The following is a 26405-nucleotide window of genomic DNA, read 5'->3' on the forward strand; positions in this document are numbered from 1 at the left end:
GGTTCTCATCCTAACACTGACACAGCCAGCTTTTAAAGTTTCCGTCTGTCCAAACTTAAAAGGGTGCATGCATTTGAAGCTGTTTGAGGGAATGTGCGCTGTATGACTGAATAGGCTTAGTCTCTGCATCCTCAGTACAGTCAAAATTACAACTATATACTTTTAATAGGCTACTAATTTCTACTGCGATTGCTTGTTTTACGCGTATTACTTGTCTCATCAAATGGGATTCAACTGTTGGTTTGACTCCACTTTTTCTACTTCTGCTACCATGACTAGTTTTACTACTGCAGTTTGAACTATATCTTTGCTTTTGAATAAATAGAAACATAAGTTAGCTGTGACAGTGACATTTCAGGTCTTTTACTTTGACGAGGCCAAGCAGCTAAAGCTTCATCTGTCTGTGGAAGCTTGTAGTTTTGATGTATAGCTTACAGTTTGGAGTGAATATTTCTTTATCCTCCTAAATCTGCTAAACCTGCCACCAACAGGTCAGTCCTTGCACATCTTGTCTTTATGGAAAGGTTGGAAATGTTTTAATTCAAGTCCTTGAAAAATAACTACAAGGATTTGAATGCTCCAACTGCCCATTGTGAAGCATTATTATTATTATTATTATTATTATTATTATTATTATTATTATTATTATGGTATTACCAGTCAAGCTAAATACAATGCATTTTTTAGGCCAACACATTCCAATGTGTTTGTCTCTTGGCATGTAAACGTTCCTAAAGCTAAAATAAAACGTACGTTTTTATTTGTTATTTCAAAAACTACAGATGAACAAAAATAATCACATGAAATTGTATGTCATCTTCCTTCCTAGTATGAAAGATTCCACATAAAAACGTATTAAAAAAAAACAACAAAGAAAAGCAATTAAAAAGTCTTGAACGCATGAAGGGCGAGTGACGTTTATGGTTGCTATAGCAACGTGTCTTGCGTTGCCTGGGAACCAAGCTAACATTAAGAAAGACAGCGTTAGCTCCGCTTTGCTAACTCAAACTCTCGTTTTGAAAAAAAAGGACATTAAAACAGACACGGGATTAAAGAAGAACTTTAAACGAGTGACAGTGGGTCAGTTTCTCACCGTGTCACCCCTCGTTCACACTGACTCAGCGTTTTGGCGGATATGGAGCGCGTTTGTTAACTTCAGTTGACTTAAAGTGAGAAAGCTAACAAGCTAACCTAGCCTAGCGTTAGTCTTTCAGTTGACTAGCTAACCCAAAGCCGCTATGTCGGAGGAGCAAAGAGAAAATGAAGAGCAGCAGGTGAAAGAAGATGAAGAGGAAGACACGGACACAAACCTACAACCAGGTGGAGATGCTGAAGAACAGCCGCCAGAGGACGACAGAGAGCCGGGGAGAAATGGAGAGGAGCTGCAGGCTGGCAGGTCGACCATAGGTGAGTCCAGTTTGTTCCCCAGGTGAGTCCAGTTTCAGGGTTCATACGTTTTGAAAAAAACTAGAAAAGTTTTGGAATTTGAAAATGCAAATTCCAGGCCTAGAAAGGTTTTGAAAACATAAAAAGACCCAGAAAGTCAGGGGCGGATCTAGAAAAATATTTATGGGGTGGCGAGAGGTGGGCAGGAATTTTTGAGGGGTGGCAACATATGGCAGACGTATATATACTGAATTTTATCACGGTTTGATGAGAAATAGTATGTACACACTACAAAAGGGCACAGGCTGCCATTTACCAACTCATACAGACAAACTTAATCTCATCCAATCAATATCTTGCATTTGAGGTTTCATGTGGAACAGTTCATATTAGGAATAAGTGACCATACAATGTGATCTCACTTAATAGGAGATAGATGTATGATAGAAGTAAGGGGCATTATCACAGGAAAGGCATTAAGGTAAGACACAGGTGATGAGTGGCAGATGTGTGAGAGGGGAAGCAAACAGTTTTGGACTGTGTGAGAGAGGCAGCGCTGCAGGCAGCATTTGTACAAGATTAGGAATTGTCATTGATTAGTTATAACCATCAGACTGTGTTAACACACTAACATTTTAGCCTGGGAGAGTATTTTTAGGTTCATTTGTTTAATTTGTTTAATTTAATCTGAGCAATAGATCTAAAATACATTCTACACAAAATATAAAAACTCATCTCCCCAGCTCACACTTTCACACTGACAACTTTCCCTAATTATTCATATTTAAGCAAACATGAATTTTTATATTTATTTAATGTCTAAGCAATGTCTCTTAAATTTTATAAAAATGTCCGTCTTTGTCATTTGTTGTTCTTATTCATATGTAACTTAGTATATATGCAGCAACAGTTTCCATACCATGTGGACCAGCTGGACTGGAGATCGTTGGTGATGCCCCAGGCACTCTCCTTTCCCTTTCACTGTCTGAGCACGTTATCTTGTCTCTCGCTTTCTCCCTCCTCATCTTGGTGATGCTCTCCCTCCATATCTTCACCGCTGTGGTGTTCTCCACCTCCTCCTGTCCCTGGTCTCCTTGGCCTTGTATTCTATCTCTGTCACGTTTCTGTTGCCCTTTTGTCTCCACCTTGTCTTCGTCTTCTCTCTCTCCTTCCACCTCTTCTCTCTCTCCTTCCACCTCTTTTCTCTCTCCTTCCACCTCTTTTCTCTCTCCTTCCACCTCATATTACTCATATATACATTTTGTAGCCTACTTTACACAGAACAAACGTCAGACCTAAGTAACATTATATGTAGGCTATGGGTAGCAAAATAACGTTCTTCAACCTGATTTTATCATCTCAAAATCAGCATCGCAACTATGCTAGCACTGTGCTTTTGATATAATTTCATTTCTTGATAGATAGTTAATCCGTTTTGACCTCTTTCCTCCTGTGTCTCCCTTCCTCACGACTCCTGGCTCCCTCGCTTCGCGCCGCTCAGTTTTCCAAACAAATCAGGCTCTTGCCGCTCTGGCGTCATCTCGTGCTGCATTCACTGCAGTCGGACATTGGAGATTCACGCTCATAAATTGTCAAATCAGCCATAACTTTTAATTCGTTGCTGCCAACTGGGGGTGGCAAGGCTTTCTTTCTTGCCACCCCGGTAGATCCGCCCCTGCAGAAAGTTTTGGAAAAGTCATGGATTTTTTTTAACACAGCATAATAATATGTGATTAATAAATGTATTTCACGTCGTCTTAACCTCAACGTTCTATTTGGGGCGCGATATTACCAATCCCACCATGAACAACATACATTGTCATTCATTTTATTGTTAAACCTCTAAGGGGAAAAAGGGAAAAAGGATTTCTATTCTTATTGTATAATGTGGACTGACATTTTCAGGAATACATAGTCATGGAAATTTGCCAAAAAGTCATGGAAAAGTATTGGTTAAAATGCGTATGAACAGTGCAGTTAGACCTCTTCAGACTGATTTAAATGTTCCAGTTATCATAGGTTATATTTTTTTGGATTTACAACTTATTTGCACATAATAGTTTTTTTGTTTTTTTTGCACTCTAGCACTCTTCCCACTTTGTATTGCAACTGCTGCACAGCAGTCTAATATCTATCTATCTCATCTTATCTGATCTCAAATTTAAATTGAAAAAAGGAAATTAAATTCACAAAAAAAGGCTTTCCTTTAAAGACTTCTAAATCTGAGATAACAGATTACAGTTTCTTAAAATGGCATTACAGTTGTAGACATCCTAATTGTTTGATTTAAGTATTTGTCGAGGTATTACAATGGCTAAAACTCTGATCTACATGATGACACCGAGCAGCTCAGAGAACCTTAAAAAAACAGGAGATGTGGCCGGGTTGGCTCAGTGGGTAGAGCAGGCGCACATATACTTAGAGGTTTATGCCTCGACACCGACCTGTGATAAAAAAAAACAGGTGATGTTAGAAACTCAATAGCAACTGGTGAGACTCTCATGCAAACAGCGTCAAAGACCCCGCATCTGGCATCACTAGTTAAAGCCCCAGGGTTTTCTGAATCTAGTGATTGCTTAGTGTCATTTTTAAAGCAATTTCGTTTTATGTGATAATCCTGACTTTCTGGACGCTACAGATGTGCTGGAGACTGTGGAAGAAGCTGAAACTCAGGATGATCTGCCCGATGATGCCGAGCGTCTGAGAGAGCCTCGGGGAAGAGAAAATGTCGGAAACTCTACGGCAACAGGTAAGACTCATTTCTTTTCCAAACAAAGAACATAGATTTAATAGATTTTTAAAATGTTTGACTGTCAGTTTTTCATTTACTGTCTTGTATATCATATGTTTTTTCATTGTGTTTGATATTTAGTTTATATTTCAAGTGAAATTCTGTTGATTTCTCCATGATAGTTTATCAGAGTTTGGCTCACTGAGACTGATCTGTTGACAGTGTGACACATTTCCCAAATCCATTCGACACAGATCATTCCATTTTATTTTCATTTCAGTTTTAGATATGATATGATGTTAGTATGATAAATACAGAGGCACAGTATAATAAGAATACAATTATAATAACTTTATAAACATAGCACCTTTAAAAACAGAGTTTACAAAGTGCTTTGACAGACACAGCGAGGCAAATGCAGGATATCCGGAGGTCAGTAAAACCACAGACAGCTAAGCAGTTGGGCCAAACATTAGCAAGACAAAATTGGGTAAATAAAAACAAGAAGACAAAAGACGCAAAACATAGTAGTGAGAAGACAAAATAAGTATATCAATATAAATATAAGTAAAACAATAAATCTAAGAGAGCAAAAAATCAAGAGCAATAAAGGATCGAAAAGATCAAAAGAGACAATAAAAAAGACAATAAAGAAAAGCCTTATCTCCTCGGGCAGGCCATTCCAAAGTTGAGGGGGCCCAAATTCCAACTTTGTAACCGCCAGAAGGGCCCTGCCCAAGGCTACAAACTGACTCATATGGGGTCAACATCTCTGCTATGTAGCGTGGAGCCAGACCCAGACAAGCTTTAAAAGTGATCAGTAAAATCTAAAAATTATTTCTAAAACAGGGAGCCAATGGGGCAAAGCCAGGACTGGGGTGATGTGATGTCGTCTGTTAAAACCAGTGAGAAGCCGAGCTGCTGAGAGTTACCTTTGGTTGATGCCAGAAAGGAGGGAGAATATTTAACCATGACAAATGAATGCAGATCATATATTCATGTATTCTGATTTGGTAAATAATGGAAAGATTTGAGGATGAAGTGTAGATAGTGAAGTGAAGTACCTAAGACGTGCTGTGCTGTTTCTAGGTAACCTGACACATGAAGTACACAACATGAGGATTAATATTAAGTTCTATTAGCAGCGACCAAAAGAGCAGTGGCATTTAATAAACCCCCCCATTCTAAGGACACTGTGGAGAATTATGATGTGAAATAAATGATAAGTCACTTGTTTTTTTGAGAATTTAAAGGTGCAATATGTAATACTGACAGCTAGTGTTTAAAATAGTTACTGCAGTACAAATTCAAAATACAGGAGAGAGTCGTCTCCCCCACCCCCTCCTCCCAGACTCGAAGTTCACGGAGGTTGCCAGGCTGAGACCGGAGCATCCACAACAATGTTGCTAGACGCTTGTCTCACATAGCCAGACACTTCACATCATCACTTCACAGCACAGTAGCGTAGCTAACGTTAGATGCTGGCTATATTGACAGTCATAGAAGCCTGTGCTCACACGGAGCTCTGTACCCAACTGACAGACACCCTTTTTCGGCTTAGAATTACGGTAGGAACCGCTAAACATAACACTGCCTTGCCATCCTCTCCACCCGACTGAACACACTTTATTGGCTTAGAATTACGGCAACAATCGCTAAACACACTGCAAACTCACGGTCCTCCCTTCCCGTTTTACAGCCCCCCTCTCTTGGCTTAAGATAACTCACCGTTGTCGGCTACGGCCGCTGAACAGGCTACATGTTGTAAACAGCCGTGGCCCGCTTGCCTGGTCCTCCGCTAACGTTAGCTAGCAGTTAGCAGGGTTAGCATGGCAACGTTAGCCAGGACCAGTCAGGATCACTTTACTGGCTGTGTCTCAAAAAAATATATATTATTTTGCACATTACACATTGCAAGTAACTATTATTTTGTCTTGTGTTCTGAATGGAAGAAAACAATTCAAATGGGAAAAGTATTAAGGTAAATTTCAAGTTGTTTTCACTGTTGAAACTTTTTTTTTACTGTTCAATAAATGCAACATCTTTCCAAAAGTCAGTGAGTAATCGTGTTAAATAATCGTGATTTTAATATTGACCAAAAATAATCATGATTATGATTTTTTTTCTATAATCGAGCAAGCCTAATTGTTGAGAGTTAAGAGTTAGGAAGCCTTTATTGTCATTATATTACAATGAATGCAACGAAATTACGAGTGCCCCCCCCCCCCCCCTCCTTCCCCCCCAGCTGTGCTTAAAATAAAACTATATTGCACACATCCACGTATAACATAAGACAAACAACAACATTCATTCACATTCATATAATAGAATTTCAGTCGTGAAAAAACACTGTCATGATGAAAAAAATCCCACAACATTAACAAAATGACAGATTTGAGAGTTAACGTCTCTGTGTGTGGTTGCAGTGAAAGTGGTGCTGGTGCCGGAGGGCCATGTGATGACTGCGGCCTTCGCCATCGGTCTCAGCATTCAGGAGCTGAAGGTTCACCTCGCCGCCGAGCTCAGAGTTCCTGCTGAGGTGCTGCAGATCTCTCTGGACGGTATGTTGGTTTCTTCTCTCCCACCCCTCCCCCACAATCCATTGGGCTAGAGTGCTGTCAATCTGACAATTGTTATTTCCATTGGATCAGAGTTCTGTCACTTGCCTGCCTGTTCTGCCAATCTTCCCAGCCCTTGTCAAATGACCAATTAATGTTTCCATAATGACTATCCATGATACCATGGAACCAGCACTATAATTTTTGTGTGGCTGACTGAGCCTATAGAAAATGTGTATTGCCCCCCCTCTGACTGAGTATTGGTCCCCCCTGTGCCAACCCACTTGAAAAATCCTGGAATCGCCCCTGTTTGAAGAGGGTGTTTGAAGCGGTTGAGCGTGCGCCAATATATAGAGGCTCAGTCCCCAGTGCAGAGGCAGCAGGTTTTGATTCCGGCCTGCAGCAGTTTCCTGCATGTCATTCCCCCTCTCTTCCCTTTCATGTCTGAGCTGTCACAATAAAGGCCTAAATGGCAAAAAAAAAAATAGATGACGATATGCATTGATGTTTTCACATTGGATCGTTGAGGATGGAATCGATATATCGATCCAGATCGATGTATCGTTATATCCCTAGCATGTAGACTGTGAGATTTTTTGTTCAGCTCTCAGGGTCAGCGGTCTCTGAGCGGTCGGTCTGTTGTTTATTTTAGGCAGAGTGGTGGAGGAGCAGCAGAGCCTGATGGAGCTCGGCGTCCAGCCTCACGGCTCCATCAGGATGGAGATGAGCTCCACCGACCCGACCACCCATCCACTCCGCCCACTTCGCCCCCCCGAGCACGACAACATGCCGGACGTCATCACTGTCCGAGTCCAAACAGGTGTGATCATGGCGCTCTCTGTTCTGTCTACAAACTGTGTGTGTGACTGCTGGATGTGGAAGCAGTTGTTTGCCATAATAACTTAAACTGATGGTTTATACAGTAAGTGTTTGTCTCTCAGAATCCTCGATGCAGCTTTAAATCAGTTATTCATTTTACTTTCACTTCACTTCGTCATCACCACCCACCCAGTCAAAATCAAGAAAAGATGACACCGTCACTACAGTATTCAAGACCATTCAACAAAATAGTAACAAAATAGAAAATAAACCAAATAAACATATGTATAAATGACAACACCATAAGCCCATCATACACGTCTCTCCCCCCGCTTCTCAAGATCCCTCCAGAAAGGTACTTTTCCCCATTTTCTAGTATCGACATCCAATCTGGCAAACCGTTTATATGACATATTTTTAACACCGCCACCCTAGCCATTTTACAAGCCCACTCCTGGATTGACGGCACTCCTTCATTCTTCCATCCTCTTAAAAGAATCTGTCTGGCGATCATTAAACGAGTCTGGACCCAGCTTCTTATGTGCTTATCCATCCCGTTTAGGATTGATCCATCTCCCAGAACAAATAATCTTGGGCTGAATGGAACCTGGGTCCCTGCAATCCGGAATAATTAAAATAAATTGTAACCCATAATTATAATATACAAATATATTTAATAATCCACATTTAAAAAAATAAATAAACACTGTAAAATTCAGTAATTATTCTGGTGTCAATTCAGACTCCATTGTACAAAATTACACAAAAAGTAAATGAGAAAAAGAAAGTACAAATACATACATTAAACTAATGATGGCATTACATTACATTACATTTAATTACATTAAACGAATGGCGGCCGCCATGTAGCGCCTCCATCTTTAAAATACATTAGCCAAAGAGGGACATACCTATGCTTTCACGCTTTTACACTCAGTGGCACTGTGACGAATGCCAGGGAGGGAGATTACTCGCGACTGTTGGCAGATTTGAAAGCCTGTTGAAGATGGAGGATCACACCTATTCTCGAGGACATGTAACGGAGTCGCCAAGGAAGTTAAAAAGAGAATTAAAACGACAACGCGACAGGCAAAGCAACAAGACCAAAGTTAATATTGGAGTGGCTAGAACAGCTGCGTGTAAACGATGGAGATACTTAGAGTTAATTTCGGGTCCGGCTACCGTAGGAGTTAAAACGCGCTCGGGATGGGAAGGGCTAGAAAGTAATATTCAGTTGGTTGTCATATATATTTCACCGCTAGATGGGAGAAATTCTTACACAATGTAGCTTTAAGTAAACTCCCATGCCTTTATAATTAGTTTGAACTTCTGAGCACTCCAGACCCTTTTTTTCTCCAAACCCTTTCTCCGTTCATACAGAGTAGCTGAAATGATTTCAAGTTGTGAATAATGGTTGAAATGATTTGCAAAGGTGATGTGAGCATTTCATTTCAGAACATAGTACAGCTTTTGTTGTTGTTTTTGTACAAACCCAAAATCACTTTTAGGGTGGGTGAGATTGAGAAAGAAAGCACTCTTTACTGCAAAATGACTCTCTGACTTCCAGATGAGGACGTGTTCCAGGAGGTGGTGGTGGAGATTGAGCGTCCCCCCCAGCAGAAGGCCTACCTGGGCGGCTACAGACACCGGCTGACTGGGGTGCAGTACCACCACGCTGCAGTCCAGACCCTGCCCAAGAGGAGACCTGACAGAGGAGTGGAGGTCTTCAGCCGCAACACACAGGTACAGAACAGAGCTTCAAAACCAAAATATCAGTGACGGACTTTGGTTTTTCAGGGGGTGATACAGATAAAAAAAAAAATTGCGAACAGAATTTACAGGAAAAAAGCAATTATGATTAAAGCTAATTTAAACTCATGGAACCACACAGCTGGATGTGTGTGGTGCATTAAAAGGTCACTCATTATTGCAAAACAGCGTTCTCGTTCAGGCGTGAGACAGAACATGGCTTTCATGTGCAAATTAATCAATCTTATTACAGACGGTGAGAACATGTAAATGAGCTTCTTGAACCAGAAGACAGAAGGCGAATGGTCACAGTAAGACCTCTCCGATCAGAGTTGGATTAAATTACTTTGATTCTGTCTGTGTTCTGCATTAATGTATCCATATAAAGGAGAATATCAATAAAATAAAAGAAACATACACACTATTTAGTTCAGAAATCACTTAGGAATTGCATACTGGGGGTTTTGCATGGTTAACCCTGTTAACTTAAAATAAACATACATGTTTTTTACATCATTCTTCAGATTGATTTCTTTACTTCCATGCATCCCTATTTCTGTGATAATCAACTTGCAGAGGCTTGAAACTTTCATCAGAGAGATATTCCATGACAGTCAATGTTCACCGACCTTTATCTCTTACATTTTGTTAGTTAAAATTCATGTTTGCAACTTGTTTTGCTGCCTTACTACAAAACAAAATGAACTTTAATACGACTATAGAAATAATGTTCAGTAAGTTAATAAATTGTAATATTTGTAACTGTCCTCATGATGAGTCCTGAGCTCCATTGGTGCTGTCAGTCAATATTTTTTATATTGCAGGAGATCAGATGATGGTGTTGTTTTTTCCACCTCAAAGATTCTGCTACCACATACAGTACACTCAGTAGATGTGTGATACTTTCCTGGGAAGTACGTAATTATTTCAAAATACCAGGAAATCCTTCACCCTTAATCAGAAAGGAATGTTCTTTGTGGATTTGAGAACATCAAGATCTGTGTGTGTGTGTGTGTGTGTGTGTGTGTGTGTGTGTGTGTGTGTGTGTGTGTGTGTGTGTGTGTGTGTGTGTGTGGGTGTGTGTGATGCTCTGTGATCTCTATCGTCAGCACAGTGATAAGATGACCTGCTGCCCCACACTTAAGACTGTTTACAGCACTTCATGTATCATCTGTGGTTGGAAGTAGGAAGTCTTTTTAAATGCTTTATTTATTTGGAAATCAGGACACATTTTTTCCCCTCTAATCAATTCCACTAAAATATTCCTCAAACTTGTTACTGTAGTAACAAAAATGAAAAAGAAAGAAGAAGAAGAAGAAGAAGAAGGTCACAAATAATTTGGAAAGCACAGGTAGAAAGAGCTGGTGACATTAATACAAAAGGTCAAACTAATTTCTTTAATCTCAGTTTCTCATTGATTTTACCAGGAACGCTTCATGCCCATCACAGTGTGAAAATGATAGGTCAGCTGACACTCTTTACAGGGAAATTAACCCTCTGAGGACGAAGGACGCGTCGGCAACAGATAACAGACAATGCTCCTACTAAAAAGCGATATTACAGAATTCTATTTTATTCATATGTTACACTGCTTTTGTTAAGCTAAGACTTTGGTAAACTCATTACATGCACCAAAACAAATAATCGACAAGGTTTTTTTTCAGGAATTCCAAAAAGCGAACATCAACTTTACAGCTTCAGGGCCAAATTATCTCTTTACACATTGCTCCAGGACACATATGGGCCCCACTCTACCAAAAGCTGTGTTCGTTCTGAACATTTTGATATGAAACACATGACAATTAGTTATATTTAATTCCCCTAAAAGGTGAACAAATTAAAGAAGATATGTAAAAATCTGGAAAATGCCCTCAGACCGCAGAGGGTTTTAATGTTAATCTTTTGGTTGCTCGTCATGTCTATCGTCTTTGGAACTGAAGTATATTATACAGTTGCACTTATACAATAAGTGTACCAGCTACATGCATGTAAACTGTGTGTACTGTCCCTTTGGACTCTGAGATGGTTCCAGACTTAAAAAAGGTCATCAATAATTAAAGGTTTGACTGAGACATTTAGGGTACTTGAGCATCATCAATCTGTGTCAGTAGTGTTAAAAAAATGTAAAATGTTACTCACCAGGTCATCTTGCCTCCGGTGAACCTCAATTAACAGCCTGTGACCTCAGCTGTGGCCCTGAGGTGTTCCTAACCGCCCTGCTTCCCTCCATTACACAGCTCATCCATATCAGCCGACAGGGTCTGTCTGCAGGCAGGAAGCTGATCCCCCCTCAGGCAGAATCACAAAACGTACTAATTGTTTCCAGTTTTAGCCCAAAACAATTTGAATTGGTTACCTGTATTACTGTAGGTGTAAGGTCAACACATTCCTTACAGAGATCAACTGCAGTCCATCAGGACCATACCTCGTGCCAAAAAAAAAGTCAGCCTCATCAATAAGGCCCCAGACCCCCAGTGACATTGACTCTTGATCCTATTCTATATATCCTGAACTTTTGCACATCCCTTTGACATTTGCACATACTGCACTAATCCATGCAGCCTCTTTTTTTCTTATTGTTGAATACAGTAGTTATATGTACATATGTGTTATTTGTTTCTGTATTTATTGTTTGTTTATTTCATATTAATGTTTAATATGTTTGTGTATGCACCAACAACCAAGGCAAATTCCTCGTAAATGCTACTTACTTGGTAGGGGTGGGAATCTCTTGGCACCTCACGATTCGATTCGATTCAGATTCAGAGGCCAACGATTCGATTCTAAACCGATTATCGATGCATCTCGATGCAACAATTTTTTTATGTACATTTCCATGCGTGTTTTTTAAAAATATACATATAAATCAGAGTTTGCTACTCAGAGTTTGCTGATCACTTCCTAGACAAAGCAGCTAGACAAAGCTTAGATTGTGACATATACAGTATTTGTCACACACAAGTTTTAATGAAATGTTTTGTCTACTGAGGTTTTTGTTTGGTAGTCGTTCCATGCTTAAGCCTTAAACATGCTTGTGGAAGTCACCTTCTCTCTCAGTAATCTTCCATATCAGAGGCTCAGTCATGTTTAAAGGTGGATCATTGGCTTCTTAGAACATTAAACATGAGGTGGTCAGATGTAATGTGATAAAGTAGATGAACAGCCTATATGTGTTTTGCCTAATTATTTTATGTATGTCTTATTAGATCATGTGTATATATACAAAATTTAATTTTCTTTCTCCTTTTGGCCTTTTTTGTGTGTTTTTTTTCTGCACTCTTGCCTAAACTCAAAGTTGTTGTCCATTATCCCATCCTCTTTCAGTCCGTCTGTTTTCTGATTTGTACTTGTCTGGAGACCTTTAAATAAAAATCAACACAAAAATCGATTATTAACTTATCAGAATCGATAATCGAATCGTTCTAGAGAAAATCGTGATGCATCTAAGAATCGATTATTTTTCCCACCTAAAAAGCACAAATGAATACAGAAATAAATGCATCAATATTCCCTCATTTCCATTATTTGCTACTTGACTCTGACCACTTTATCAAAATTACACATTTAAATACATTTTAAATCAGAAACGCCTCAAGGCTGCAGCACAGATTGAAATATTCACGAGAAGCTGCTGAGCTATGTGAGTCCACAAGGTCAACAGCGGTAACAGCATACATGTTTCACTCCTTCACTCAAAATGATGTGGAGAAAACTTCAAGGCTCCACAGGTTTCTGAGGAAGCAGCAGCTCCACATCCACTTCTGAAGACAGAAACAGAAGCCGGGCGGGAAGTTCTGCAGGACTGCAGAGAAAGAGCTCAGAAGTAGCTGAGCAAAGTTGCTTTCCACTGTGATGTGAAAGGCAGTGAGGTAGTTAAACCTTCATAGCTTCAGGCTGCTGCCCAATTTAAAATAAAATAATTGATCGAAATGAGCTTTCTGTTTCGACAATCGAAATCAGAAGCAGGATCTGCGATTCCCCCAGTATTTTTTCTCTCTCCACCACCGGCCTACTTGCACACATCCGAAGAAAAAACAACAACCGTAGCTTACCCACTGGTAGCATGCAGCAAGACAAAGGGGAACGTTAGCTTACTGGCTGGTAGTTTGCAGCTAAAGACACAGGGTAACATTAGCTTACCATCTGGTAGCATGCAGCTAAAGACACAGGGTAACGTTAGCTTACCCGCTGGTAGTATGCAGCTAAAGACACAGGGTAACGTTAGCTTACTGGCTGGTAGTATGCAGCTAAAGACACAGGGTAACGTTAGCTTACCATCTGGTAGCATGCAGCTATGCTGGTAAGCATATTTATTCTGTTTTATCCTGATATATATATATATATATATATATATATATATATATATATATATATATATATATATATATATATTTTCATATTATTTTTTATACTCAACTGTTATGTCTGAGATGTTGTCTGTATGTTTATCTGTCTTGTATGTCTGGTGAGCCAAAGAAAAATTTCCACTCTGGTGGACAATAAAGATTTATTCTATTCTATTCGATTTGATTCTATTCTATTCTATTCTATAGACACAGGGTAACATTAGCTTACCCGCTGGTAGCATGCAGCAAGACACAGGGTAATGTTAGCTAACCGGCTGGTAGCACACAGCTATTTACACTTATCAGAATCGATAATCAAATCGTTCTAGAGAGAATCGCGATGCATCTAACAATCGATAATTTTTCCCACCCCTATTACTTGGCAATACATCCTATTCTGATTCTGATTTCTGAACCAGGGAAAAACCTAGCCATCTCAGATCCCTCTGTCTAAAGGATTTTATCAGATACATGAAGATGTGTCTTTATAGTTCTCTTTTTTAACTTTTAATGTATTATTGTGTTCATAGTTATAGAAAAGTTTCCCTGTTTTAACAAATTAGCTTCTTTAAATTCTTTTTTTTTCTGTGTCTCTGTCTCTGTCAGACAGTGAAGCTGAAGTCTCAGGCCCAGCAGTGTCCAGTCAACGCTTCCAGCCAGATGACCGGGATCGGCTGCTACGTCTCCTGTATGAACGACAAGCTGGTTTCCCCCAGCGGCTACATCACTGCTGACAAGCATCACAACACAAGGCTGAACGCTGTGGGTGAAAACTGAGTTTATGTGATTATATTGCATTTGTTTTTATGAATAATTTCCGGTCTTTTATATTCCAGTTAATGTAGAAATTATCAAGTTGGCAATGTCATCTTGCATACAAGTTGGAACATGTGTCCTAATTGTGGCACTGGAGCAAAGGCCAGTTGGTCATCAACTAATTTTGCCCGAAAATTTGAAATATTTTGCTCCAGACCAAAGTTTTGTTGAAATGGACAAAGCCTTGCCTACTGAAGCAAAAACAAAAAGTCAATGTAAACAAATAGAAATTGAATAGAATATTGTGATAAAGTATAAAAAAAATAGTTAAAAAAGTAGGGCTGCAACTAACGATCATCTTCATTGTCGATTAATCCGTTGATTATTTATTAATCGATTAGTTGTTTATAAAATGTCAAAAAATTGTGAAAAATGTGGATCAGTGTTTCCCAAATCCCAAGATGACGTCCTCAAATGTCTTGTTTTTGGCCACAACTCAAAGATATTCAGTTTAGTTTAGAAACTAGAACATATTCACATTTAAGAAGCTGGAGAATCAGAGAATTTAGACTTTTTTCCATAAAAAAATGACCCAAACCAATTAATAGATTATCAAAATAGTTGGCAATTAATATAATATTTGACAACTGATCTATTAATTGATTAATCTTTGCAGCTCTAGGACAAGGTTTACTTTAACAAAGGTTGATATGCAGCCTTTTTTTGTTGCTCTCTTCTGCTGTGGTGAACTAGTTCTGCGACCTCTTGTCACCCACGCAGGTGATCTTTCTGCAGTCGTTTGCCCGGCGCTGGCTGGCCCAGCAGGAGGTGAACCGGCTGAGGAGGGATCGGGACCAGCGGCTGGCCTGGCTGGAGCTTCAGGAGACCAGGAGGAGGGAGGAGAAGGAGGAGCAGCTGAGAGACCGCCGCCAACGCTGGATGAGCCCGCAGAGAAGGGAGGACTTCAACCTGCTGTACCACGCATTAGAGAGTAGGCGCTGTGTGTTTTTAGGAGGTCTCACTCTGTTGTAAAGCTGTGTGGTGTTAGGCTTGGGCCAGTATAACATTCTGACGGTATGATAACCTTCAGCAAAAATATCACGGTTTCACGGTATTGCTATTACAGCTTTAAAATGTATTATTTGGAAATGTTTGGGTAACACAATGAACACAATGTATTTTATATTTTAAACACACTGCACACTGGCAGGGAGAGGGATTTCTAAACTGCACTTTCTGCCCTTGACGACTCATAAAAAACAGCTCATACCACCGGAACGGTATGACGGAAAATTTGAGTGGTTTTGAAACCGTGACTTTTTTTAAATCGAGGTATACCTTGAAATCGGTAACTGGCCCATGCCTAGTGTGGTGATAAGCAGTAGTGGAAGAAGTATTCAGATCCTTTACTTAAGTAAAAGTACTAATACCACACCGTGAAAATACTCTGTTAGATGTAAAAGCCCTGTATTGATAATGTTACTTAAGTAAAAGTAAGTAAGTATCATCAGGAAAATTTACTTAAAGTATTAAAAGTAGAAGTACTCAATGCAGAAAAATCCTCACATTTTAGAAACTGGAAACAATCCAAACAGTTCTGTCAGTCAACTAAGGGTTTAACCTTCTCTCATTTCAGCTGGACTTGTAGGCCGTTATATTGTTGGGTAGTTTAGTTTTAAATAAAACATCATATTTTATAAACTACATGATTTGTTTGCAAAAATCTTAACTTGTAAAGTAACTAGTAACTAAAGCTGTCAGATTAATGTACCATAGTGGAGTAAAAAGTACAATATTTCTCTCTGAAATGTAGCCTAGTAGAAGTAGAAAGTGGCATGAAAAGAAAATACTAAAGTACAGTACCTCAAATTTGTACTTAAGTACAGTACTTATGTAAATGTACTTAGTTACAATCCACCACTGGTGATAAGTAACATTTGTGTGTGTGTGTGTGTGTGTGTGTGTGTGTGTGTGTGTGTGTGTGTGTGTGTGTGTGTGTGTGTGTGTGTTTCAGAGTGGCGGTGTGAGGAGGAGGAGCAGATCAACTCTTCCCTGAGAGGAGCTGAGAGGAAGGCAGCTCTCTGCTCGCTGCTGGAGCAGGAGACACAGCTCATCGCCGCCATTGGACGCCATCGCATCGCCGTCCAGGACAACAACTACGACAAAACTGTCAGGAACTTCCTGGACAAGGTCAGAGAAACGGTTATAAAAGAAAACGGTTAGAAAGCAGTTCTAATGTGCGGTTAAATATCCACTTTTAAATCATCTCGATGGGTTACAATAAAAACATATTTTCACAAACTCATGGTCAATCGAAGACAGAAAAAAAGAGTAGCACGTGAGTTTGTATATTCAAAGTCAAGTTTAGGTTGTTTATTGAAATACGATAGATTGGAAACACTTTGATAAGGATTATTTTGTAATTAAAGATGTAAAGGTATGGACGTTTCAAAAAGGGTAAGACCCGAAAAGCATAGTATTTCTTTATTTAGATTTTTCTGGCTTTATCTTTTTTCATAGTGAACTACTATTGTGTCTTGTATCTTAAGTTTTTTGTTTATTCTTTTGTATGTTGTTCGAAATAAACTATTCATTCATTCAAGTAAGTACAAGAAGAGTTCAGGGTTTCGCCTAAAAACGTTGTTTAGCCCGGTGGCAAGTGTCTTTTTTTTCAACGATGGCCCAGCTGGTGCCAGTCACAGACTGATGGCAGCTTTAATGTAGAGCCCAATAGTTTCTGTGATCACAGAATCATTAAAAGAATCGAGAAATTGAGAATTTAAAAATGCTATAAGACAGATTCCATAGGGCCATACATTAAATCAGAGCTAAAAGCTAACTGGAGATTTGAAAATATGACTACATCTAAGTTTCCAACCGAGCCACCCCACTGTAACTAGTTTAAAAAACGTCTTAAAATGGCCCAGCGGCATAGGCCTGGTGGGGGGCAACTTAGGCCCGGTGGTGCAATACACTGGGGGAAACACTGGAGTTAGCAGACCACCTTAATCAGAATTATCTTTTGATTCTGATTTTGAACAACAGCAGTATTATTAGCCGCAGTGTTGGTAGTACCATCGGCAGTAGTACTAACAGTGCAGTGGTGTGTTTCAGTCTGCCGCTCCTCATCAGTGGCGAGCAGCAGACGGTCGACTGATCGAGATGGACAGTCCACACACCATCAGAGCCAGAGAGCTGCGGGATCTGTACAACAGCCTGTCCACTGTCAGCCAGGAGCAGAGACTCCACGTCCTCATGACGCTCAAACACACTGTCAAGGTACCACACACACACACACACACACTCACTCACTAAGAGAAAAATACACACACTCACAGGTTCCGTGTTTTATGTATTAGGTCTAACTCTGTGTTGTATTGTGAAGTAGGACGGCACTTACCTGGACTGTCTTTCAGCCCTTTATTGCACCAGTTAGCCACCATCATAACCTCCCTACAGTTTAAGAGACACAAAGATTTCACAGCGACCTTTACTGGCTTTTGCATAAAATGCCTTCTGAGAGAAAAGTCCTGAACGAGAAGGGGAAAGGGGATTTGAAGCTAGTAAGAGTAAAACGTGTACAGTTTGTAAAATGAAATAATCGCTGAACTTCCTGTTAAAGCACAAAATATTCCCTTTTATAGTAAAGTGTACAAATTTGGGGCGACCTCTAGCTCACCTGGTAAAGTGCCCCCCCCCTTCCTCTGCCTATCTAATAAAATAAAGCCCAAAACTTATCTTAAAAAAATTAAAGTGAACAAATTCTACATGAAGACATATTTTATTAACAACATTTCAGAAAACAAAGCAAAAGTAGGAAATATAACACCAATAGTGTTGACAGTACCCTTCAAAATAAAAGCTTCTGCTTTGTACACATTGGTTTTTACTGAAATTTATAATGTCCTGTTTGCAGAGTTGTTCCGATATCGATACCAGTATATGGGCGAGTACGCGAGCGTATACACCGATCCAATACCACGTAATTTAGCCCCGAAAGAAATCTACTTTGAAGTAGTTTATTCATGTTTCTTTCTTTATGACTGACTAGCAAACTAGATAATAAAGAAAGTTTTATGGCAATAATTCTCGGTATTTGTTAATGTTTTACAAAGGGTTTAACCGGAGGCAGGCCATACAACAATGATAGCAATCATATCACATCAATACAGGGTTAGTAGTATGCATATATATATATATATATATATATATATATATATATATATATATATATATATACAGTCATGTGAACAAATTAGGGCACCCATGCTAAAGTTGACTAAAAAGAGGAATAAAAAAATAATTTTTAGGAAATTGATCTTAATGCCTTAATTAAAAAAATGAGGAAAAATCCAATCTTTAAGGACACCAATTTTCTTTGTGAATGAATAATGATAAAATAGACCCACATCATCACATACCCTTCACCATACCTAGAGACTGGCATGGTTTTATGTCAGTTAGCCTAATAGCTGGTTTGATTTGCATTGAGAGATGATCTTATGGAAAGTACCCCATGCCAATCTCTAGGTATGGTGAAGGGTATGTGATGATGTGGGGATATTTTAATTCCAAAGGCCAAGGGATCTTTATCAGGATGCATAGTATCCTGGATCCATGAAATAACTGGCCTTTAAAAATAAAAATCTGCCTGCCTCTATGGGAATTTAACATAGGGGTGTACTTAATTATGCCCCCTGTATTTTAAGGAAGAACATTTATTTATTTACGATAAATGATGAAAATTGGTGTCCTTAAAGATTGGGTTTTTCCTCATTTTTTTAATTAAGGCATTAAGATCAATTTCCTAAAGATGATTTTTTTATTCCTTTTTTTAGTCAACTTTAGCACGGGTGTCCTAATTTTTTCACATGACTGTATATGGCGGATGCGTGGGATTTCCCCCTTTCTGGTCTACATATCCCTGCCTCTGCTGAATTATTTGTATCCCCGGTGGGGTCAAAATGTATCCCCCCCTCAAAGGGATCAATGCTACTTCACCAATAGAACATATATACCTAAAATAGAAGTATTTTAAACTAAGTTAAGCGCTGTAACATAAACACATATCGATAGAACGATAAAATCCGATCTGCAGTTGCTAGTTTTGTTTAGCTGCTACAGAATGCCGGCTACCAGCAGCAGTTGTTTAGCTGCCAATAGGTGACTATGAGCCGGCTACAGGCACCGCCAGATGACAGATCTTTCAGGGGCCGTGGTGGTGGAGTTTAGCCAGAAAAAGTGATCCATGCGGTGACGACAGTTAAGTTTAGGCACAAAAACGATGGTTAAGTTTAGGAAAAAGATCGTGGTTTGGATTAAAACATTCCAGAGACACAAAATAGTGTTTCCTGGGTAATTTGTTTTCGCTGGGAAGTGAACTCCACTCATAAGTGTTTTGGCATGCCTTGCCGAGTGGCACTACCCATGGTATTGAAAGGGGGATTTTTTTTGGATGTTTTGTTTTGTTGTGCATGATCAAAAAACACCCCTCGTTTTTTTTCACATCTGTTTGTGTGTTCTATCTGTTTTTGTTGGTAGCATGATTGTTTGTATCCTTATTGGACAGGAGCACAAGTGTCAGCTGACCCGGGACATGGTGGACTTGATTGACAGGGAGGTGGACCTGATGACTCGGGGGGTTAAGGCAGCCAGTCTGGAGGGGCTGAGGAAGAGGATATCCACTCTGTTCCTCCAGTACATCAAAACACCAGCGTTTAACCCGGAGGTGGCCAAGCTGCTGAAGGTGAGCAAAGAGCCCTGCTGAGATCATAAACTTTGGACTCTCTCAGATAGAAATTGCATTTTTTTTTCAACCTTTATTTTACAGGCTAGTCATTAAGGACAGGTTTCTTATGTACAGTGGCGGCCTTACAAGTGACAAAGCCACTTGGGCGAAGGGAAGAAGGGCTGGGAAATAAAATACATTAGACATGCATACAGTTTAAAATGACATAAAATACAATTTAAAATACAGTACAACACAGACAGCAGTCAACACGTATGACGAGAGAAGTGCACAGGTACATGGGTCAATAAGAAAGGGGGAACCCATACAAATGTTTAACTGGGAAATTAGGATGTAGAAAAGCAAATGCATATGTCATTGAACCAGGATGAGATGGTGTTTTTGAAAGATGAAATGGAAATAACTACCTCCAAATAATCCAAAATCTATCCCAGGTTCCCCAGAATCCCTCTCAGCTGAAGAACAACATGTTCCTCTGCCGCGGCTGTCACCGCTACCTACACTCTGCCGACTTCAAGCCGTCTGCCAGCGCTGAACGCCATTCTCGGTGCCGAGACTGCACCAGACTCGACAACATAGCCAGATCCCGAGATGACTTCTCCTGCTACAAAAACATCCTGAGGAGGCTGAGAGCTGACGAGCAGCGGCTCAACCAGGAAGCCAAGATTCCCTTCCTGCTGCAGGTGCTTTTCACTTTCTGTGTCTGTCAGTTTGATTGCAGTTTGATTGCACGTTTTACTCCCATCCCGGAATGTTGTGTGGACTAGCCAGACCTTCCTCCGCAGCACTGTGGAGGAAGGTCTACCCTGACCCTGACGTCTACATGTGTATCCTCTCAGGTGGAGGATTTGCGGTACCTGGTGGATGTGGTCTGGGCGTCCCGCTCGGCCCTCCACGCCAGCAGAGACCTCTACAACCTGGTGTTTGTCCGCTGGGAGCGTCGGAAAGACTGGAGCCCCTGGAACTGCATCCTTCTTTCCAAAGAAGAGACTTCAGCTCATCTGGAGGTGGAAGACGTCCACAAGGTCTGTCCATGTCAACATTTACACTCACAGCACACATTTGGACAGGGTCCAAAATTAGCACCATACACCAGCCAAATGCTGGAAAAAAATGCAAGTGGCTGGTAGATTTGCTTAACTCACCAGCCAAATAAAACTGGTAATCTATTAAGTGGCTGGTAGAATTTGAACATTCACTAGCCTTTTGGCTGGCGGACGAAAATGTAAATTTTGAACACTGCACGTGGACCTCATCTCCACCTGATTTTGAAAATGCAGTCTATATCTGGACATCTAGACATTTGCTTTCAAGTCTACACATTTCCGCCTGGTGTTAATAGATGTTCTCGTTAGCTCCATTCTGACAGCATTGATGGGATGAAAAGTGTCGCAGTCACTTTTAAACTATCGGCAAATTAGGCATTGTCACCTTAAGGTCTTTTCACACGGGGAGCAATTGTCGCGCCTTGTCATTCATTTTCAATATGAGGTGAGTGGGCAGGTAGGGGGGGTGCGGGCAATCGGACAGGCGACGCGACAAGCGGGCGCAATCCCGTGAAACTGTCGCGTTCATGCTCGTCACACACACATCCGCTGCAAGAGTTGAATCGTCTTGAACATTTCCCTACACCCAGAGTGACGCGCCGTGCAAATCAAAAAACAAGAGACTGATTATTGCTGTTTCTGAGTTTACGAATTTACCGTAATTGTGACTATGCTGATTTAGCAATCAACAATATCAGTCTGTGGTTAGGATAGACTTTTTTTTTAGAATTGCCACTATTTATTATAAATCAACCTGTGATTAGGGATATATGATACCACAGTCAGCTAATCTCATTCATTCAGTTCACGGCGGGGATACAGTAGTGCAGAGAATCCCCATGGTTACCACACATTGATCGCCTGGCGTTTACTCACGGAGCGCTGTCCGCCTGTCTATTCACACGAGGAGCGCCGGAGATCCCGCGGATTCACACAACTACGCAGGTAAAGTGTCGCTCCCCGTGTGAAAAGCCCTTTAAAGATACGCTCCCAGATTTAGTTGTACCTCCCAACATCTAAAAGAACTAGCACTTTACTACATGCGGAGCTTTTCCAAGAACCCAGGAACCTTTTAAGGAACTCGGGAAGTTCTACCTGTATCAGATGTAGTTCCTAGGCCACAGTCCAGAAAGTTCTACCCCCAGAGCAGGTGTTAGGCGCTATCGTGATGGAATGACAAACAAACCTCAGGCTGCAACAACTCGTACTCAACAGTATATCAATAGTTCCTTAAATATTTCCTGGGTTTAGCTAATATTTGGTGGAAAAGGGCCATTAGTCCCTGGTTCCTCTGGTTGAAACAAAGGTAAAGTTTCTGAAATGGTTCCCATGGAAAAAAATCCTGCGTTATAATAAATAATTTCCTCCCAGCTCCTGTTAACGTATGAACTATTTTAAACATTCAAAGCTTTATTAAAGTAAGAATAACTTCACTTTGTTCATCAGCGGAACAGAAACAACATTTTCTACCCACTTTTCTTCCTAATCAGGCTTTTTGGTTTAGTACAGGTTGGGTTTTACTGGTAGTTTTCTCCTCTATTTCGCTGTTAAATGCTGAGATCTGATCACACTTCTTTGACATCCCTACATTTTAGAAACATGAGCAGTCAAGTGTTGATTCCTTTATGCCAGGGTCTATAAAGGTTTGTGCAAAGGGGCATTTTCAGGTTAAAAAAGGAAAGGATCGTGGCCGGTTAGCTCAGTTGGTAGAGCAGGCACACATGTGCAAAGGTTTATTACTCTACGCAGAAGGTCCAGGGTTCGAATCTGACCTGTGACGGTTTTCCTGCATGTCTTCCCCCCTCTCTCTCCCCTTTCATATCTCAGCTTTCCTATCAGAGTGACATGACACTGTCATGAACGTGTCATAAACACTATAAACAAGTCATAAAAGTTTATGACATAACGCTTCTTTTAGTAAGTGTCATTCGGTTTTTGTCGTGACAAGTTAGGGTTAGGGTTAGGGTTAGGGTTCATGTGTCATGACTGTGTCATGTGTTCATACATAAAAGGGTTAGAGTTAGGGTTCATGTGTCATGACAGTGTCATGTCACTCTTATGTAGATACCTTCAAGTAAAGATTCTGTTGGTCTTCAAAAAGGCAGATCATATAGTTAACCTTTAAAAGATACCATGTGAACTTCCCATGTCACTCTGGCACTTTGATCCTCTTTCTATTTGTTAGTCAAACAGTAAAAAAAAGCAGCAGTTAAAGTTTTGACTCCAGCTGTTGCACAAACTGAGTCTTCCCTCCTGTGTGTTGTTCAGGCGTATGACGCCACCTTCATCCGCAGGATCGAACACAAACACACGCTGGCTCGCCGCCACTTCAGCCAGATGGCCGTCATGGCCGAGTACCTGGACCCTCAGCTTTCCGCTGCCCTGGGCAACCATCTTGTCTCCAAGCCTGTCACCATGGCGACAGGCAAGCGCACCATCGACACTCCACCGGCCTCAGCTCATTAAAAAAACACCCTGTGGTTTTCTTTCTTCTGTCACCGTTTCCTTTCACGTTCATATTATCTGTCACTTTCAAAAAAACATTGTCTGAAATCTAAAATAAAGTTCATGATGGTTTTTCCTCCTGGTTATGTAAATTCATTTCAGTTCAAGTGCTTTTATTTTGAAAGTGGATGTACAGTAGTTACCTTTGCTCAGGACCCAGCTTCCAGAAATAATTAGAATAAGAAAGTACTAAAATACATTTTACAAACTTTTCTATCTTTTGGGGATGTTTTCCAACAGCATTGTAGCTCTTAAATGGGCAAGAACATAGAAATAAAAATTTGTCATTGCTGTTTTATAACTCATCGGGCTTAAATAACCAAAAGTTCTTTGCACAATCAGCCTGAGACTTGACTGAAGGTTGACTGTTGCCCGCTTGCAAGTGTGACAATAAAACTTTAAAGGCATTCTCTTGTTTGTGAGCAGTTATTTGACAGAAAACTTCCAGTGCAATTTGGCGTCGTCGGCAGGATGGTCAACGTGGGGTGACAGTGGCCTCAGTGCCATTGGGAAGACAGAGTAACCATCTCTGCTACTCCTGAAGCCTCCTCTACAAAAAGGGTAGAGAAGCAGGAACCTGAGGGCGTTGTCAACTACACTGCACCCTTCCTGAGAAGAATACGAACTGGGGAACTTCATTTCAGAAATGTCTTCTTCTGGGTAAGACAAATTCTGGAATATGAATGTTCCTGCTTTTCTGGGAAGAGACCAGGGCAGGAATTCAGAAATATTTGGCTGTGATCCTTAACATTTGGATTCCTTGAGTCAATAATTATGTAGATTCTAGGAAAAGACCTGGGTAGGAATTAAAGGGATTCTGTATAGCTGACAGGTGTGAACCAGAAGGCCTGCACACATGGAAATCGCAGGGGGTAATGACAACACAGAAACTAGCAGTCAGTCTGACAAGTGGGGTTGTGTGTGTGTGTGTGTGTGTGTGTGTGTGTGTGTGTGTGTGTGTGTGTGTGTGTGTGTGTGTGTGTGTGTGTGTGTGTGTGAGAAACTGTTGTAATGGAAAACAAGGCAATAGATTGAAAACACTTTAATGTAATGGTCTGCACATTCATTTGTAATATCTCATGGACTTCCCCAGACAACTCAACAGACGGCAGCCTACACAGTAAAGGCCTGACATTAAGAATGAACTTGATAACCCCCCTCCCCCCTCCTCCCCTCCATTTGTAGAGGAGCAAATCAGAGCAGGGATAAAACAAATATCCTGGAACGCACACTACAGACAAGATAAGACACTGATTGTGTGTTATGGTTGGCAACCATAGACCATTAACTCCATCTCGTGGTATTGGTAATTGATTAAAATGAAAAGCTACAAACACCTACAATTCTCTGAAGCCTGAGTACATTCGTCTTCTTGTAGGAACCTTGACCGTCTGACCCCTTCTGGTAAGTTTCAGTGAACATGTATTCATTAGCCAAGGGTCAATGGTCATGATTAGAGTTAGCAACTGTTTGATGACACCTCTCAGGGCTTTAAGATAAGGAGTCTAGATACACCCGATCACTCTGTGCTTTGTATCTCTCCCAGAGTCGTGTGGACAGATGCGTGGCATAAACGTAGCAAAATCTCTGCTCTATTTAAACAAACTAGTGTGGAGTTAGGCTCAGGTTCAACGAGAGGCTCGTTAAAAGAGGTTTCAACAGCAGTGATGTATGCAGATGCTTTCACACCCACAGAGAGCCTGAGGGGACAGTGAGGTAAGGTCACTCTCATTATCAGGGTCATTTTCATTTTTCTCTCTGTTGACATTGTCCTCATGGCATGCTCATGCATGTTCTGGGCAAATCATTTAGATTTGGTCTCATTGATGCAGGATTAAGATTGTTATTTGGCTTTAAGGACTAATGTGTTGTGTTTCCTCACTCTGTTCTTTGTTTTTGTCACGGTCAAAGGGTGTCTGAATACCTGTCAGTAATTAAGTAAAGTAATGCTCCCAGGTCTTATTTATCTCAACCCACTGAACCCACTTTTTAAATTCCAGTGAACATCCCAAATATGCAGGGCCACACGGAATCTGTGGATGTAGAATTTCGCAGACTCTTCAGCAGAATTTTCTGCAAAATTGAAACTTTAAGTAAAATAAAACTCCGAATGTTAACACATGCATATTCCGCAGATTTTCATTCTGGATCAATGCTGAAAACTGTAAAAAAAAAAAAGAAAATATATATATATATATATATCGTGAAAAAATTTGGACACCCATGCTAAAGTTGACTAAAAAGAGGAATAAAAAGATCATCTTTAGGAAATTGATCTTAATGCCTTAATTTAAAAAATGAGGAAAAATCCAATCTTTAAGGACACCAATTTTCTTTGTGAATGAATAATGTATCGTAAATAAATAAATGTTCTTCCTTAAAATACAGGGGGCATAAGTCAGTACACCCCTATGTTAAATTCCCATAGAGGCAGGCAGATTTTTATTTTTAAAGGCCAGTTATTTCATGGATCCAGGATACTATGCATCCTGATAAAGTTCCCTTGGCCTTTGGAATTAAAATATCCCCACATCATCACATACCCTTCACCATATCTAGAGATTGGCATGGGGTACTTTCCATAAAATCATCTCTCAATGCAAATCAAACCAGCTATTAGGCTAACTGACATAAAACCATGCCAGTCTCTAGGTATGGTGAAGGGTATGTGATGATGTGGGGCTATTTTAATTCCAAAGGCCAAGGGAACTTTATCAGGATGCATAGTATCCTGGATCCATGAAATAACTGGCCTTTAAA

The 26405-nt window shown here is 40.3% G+C and overlaps 2 protein-coding genes across 2 annotated transcripts in view; both read left to right on the top strand.

Moving 5' to 3' along the window:
• Positions 1 to 918: 918 nt before the first annotated feature.
• iqub (IQ motif and ubiquitin domain containing) lies at positions 919 to 24044 on the top strand. Its single transcript, XM_031279736.2, has 13 exons — positions 919 to 1407; positions 4025 to 4135; positions 6544 to 6678; positions 7328 to 7495; positions 9062 to 9237; positions 14196 to 14351; positions 15126 to 15336; positions 16360 to 16535; positions 17460 to 17624; positions 19915 to 20091; positions 20529 to 20777; positions 20934 to 21119; positions 23409 to 24044. The coding sequence occupies exons 1-13, from the start codon at positions 1239 to 1241 to the stop codon at positions 23604 to 23606; spliced, it is 2277 nt and encodes a 758-aa protein (XP_031135596.1). The 5' UTR covers positions 919 to 1238; the 3' UTR covers positions 23607 to 24044.
• slc13a1 (solute carrier family 13 member 1) overlaps positions 13686 to 26405 on the top strand; it is a 32326-nt gene continuing 19606 nt past the window's right edge. Inside the window, exons 1-3 of the mRNA XM_031279742.1 lie at positions 13686 to 13699; positions 17561 to 17563; positions 25284 to 25361. The gene's annotated coding sequence lies outside the window, so the exon portion shown is untranslated. The remainder of the gene's footprint in view (positions 13700 to 17560; positions 17564 to 25283; positions 25362 to 26405) is intronic.

Source organism: Sander lucioperca, chromosome 7 (genome assembly GCF_008315115.2).
Source record: "Sander lucioperca isolate FBNREF2018 chromosome 7, SLUC_FBN_1.2, whole genome shotgun sequence".
Classification (NCBI taxonomy): domain Eukaryota; kingdom Metazoa; phylum Chordata; class Actinopteri; order Perciformes; family Percidae; genus Sander; species Sander lucioperca.

What these genes read in the sequence shown, in the direction of transcription:
- iqub (XM_031279736.2), top strand. Translation starts at nt 1,239, where the DNA reads ATGTCGGAGGAGCAAAGAGAAAATGAAGAGCAGCAGGTGAAAGAAGAT. An exon ending in TCTTCAGCCGCAACACACAG is followed by an intron (nt 9,238 to 14,195) that starts GTACAGAACAGA and finishes TGTCTCTGTCAG; the next exon opens with ACAGTGAAGCTGAAGTCTCA. An exon ending in AGATTCCCTTCCTGCTGCAG is followed by an intron (nt 20,778 to 20,933) that starts GTGCTTTTCACT and finishes GTATCCTCTCAG; the next exon opens with GTGGAGGATTTGCGGTACCT.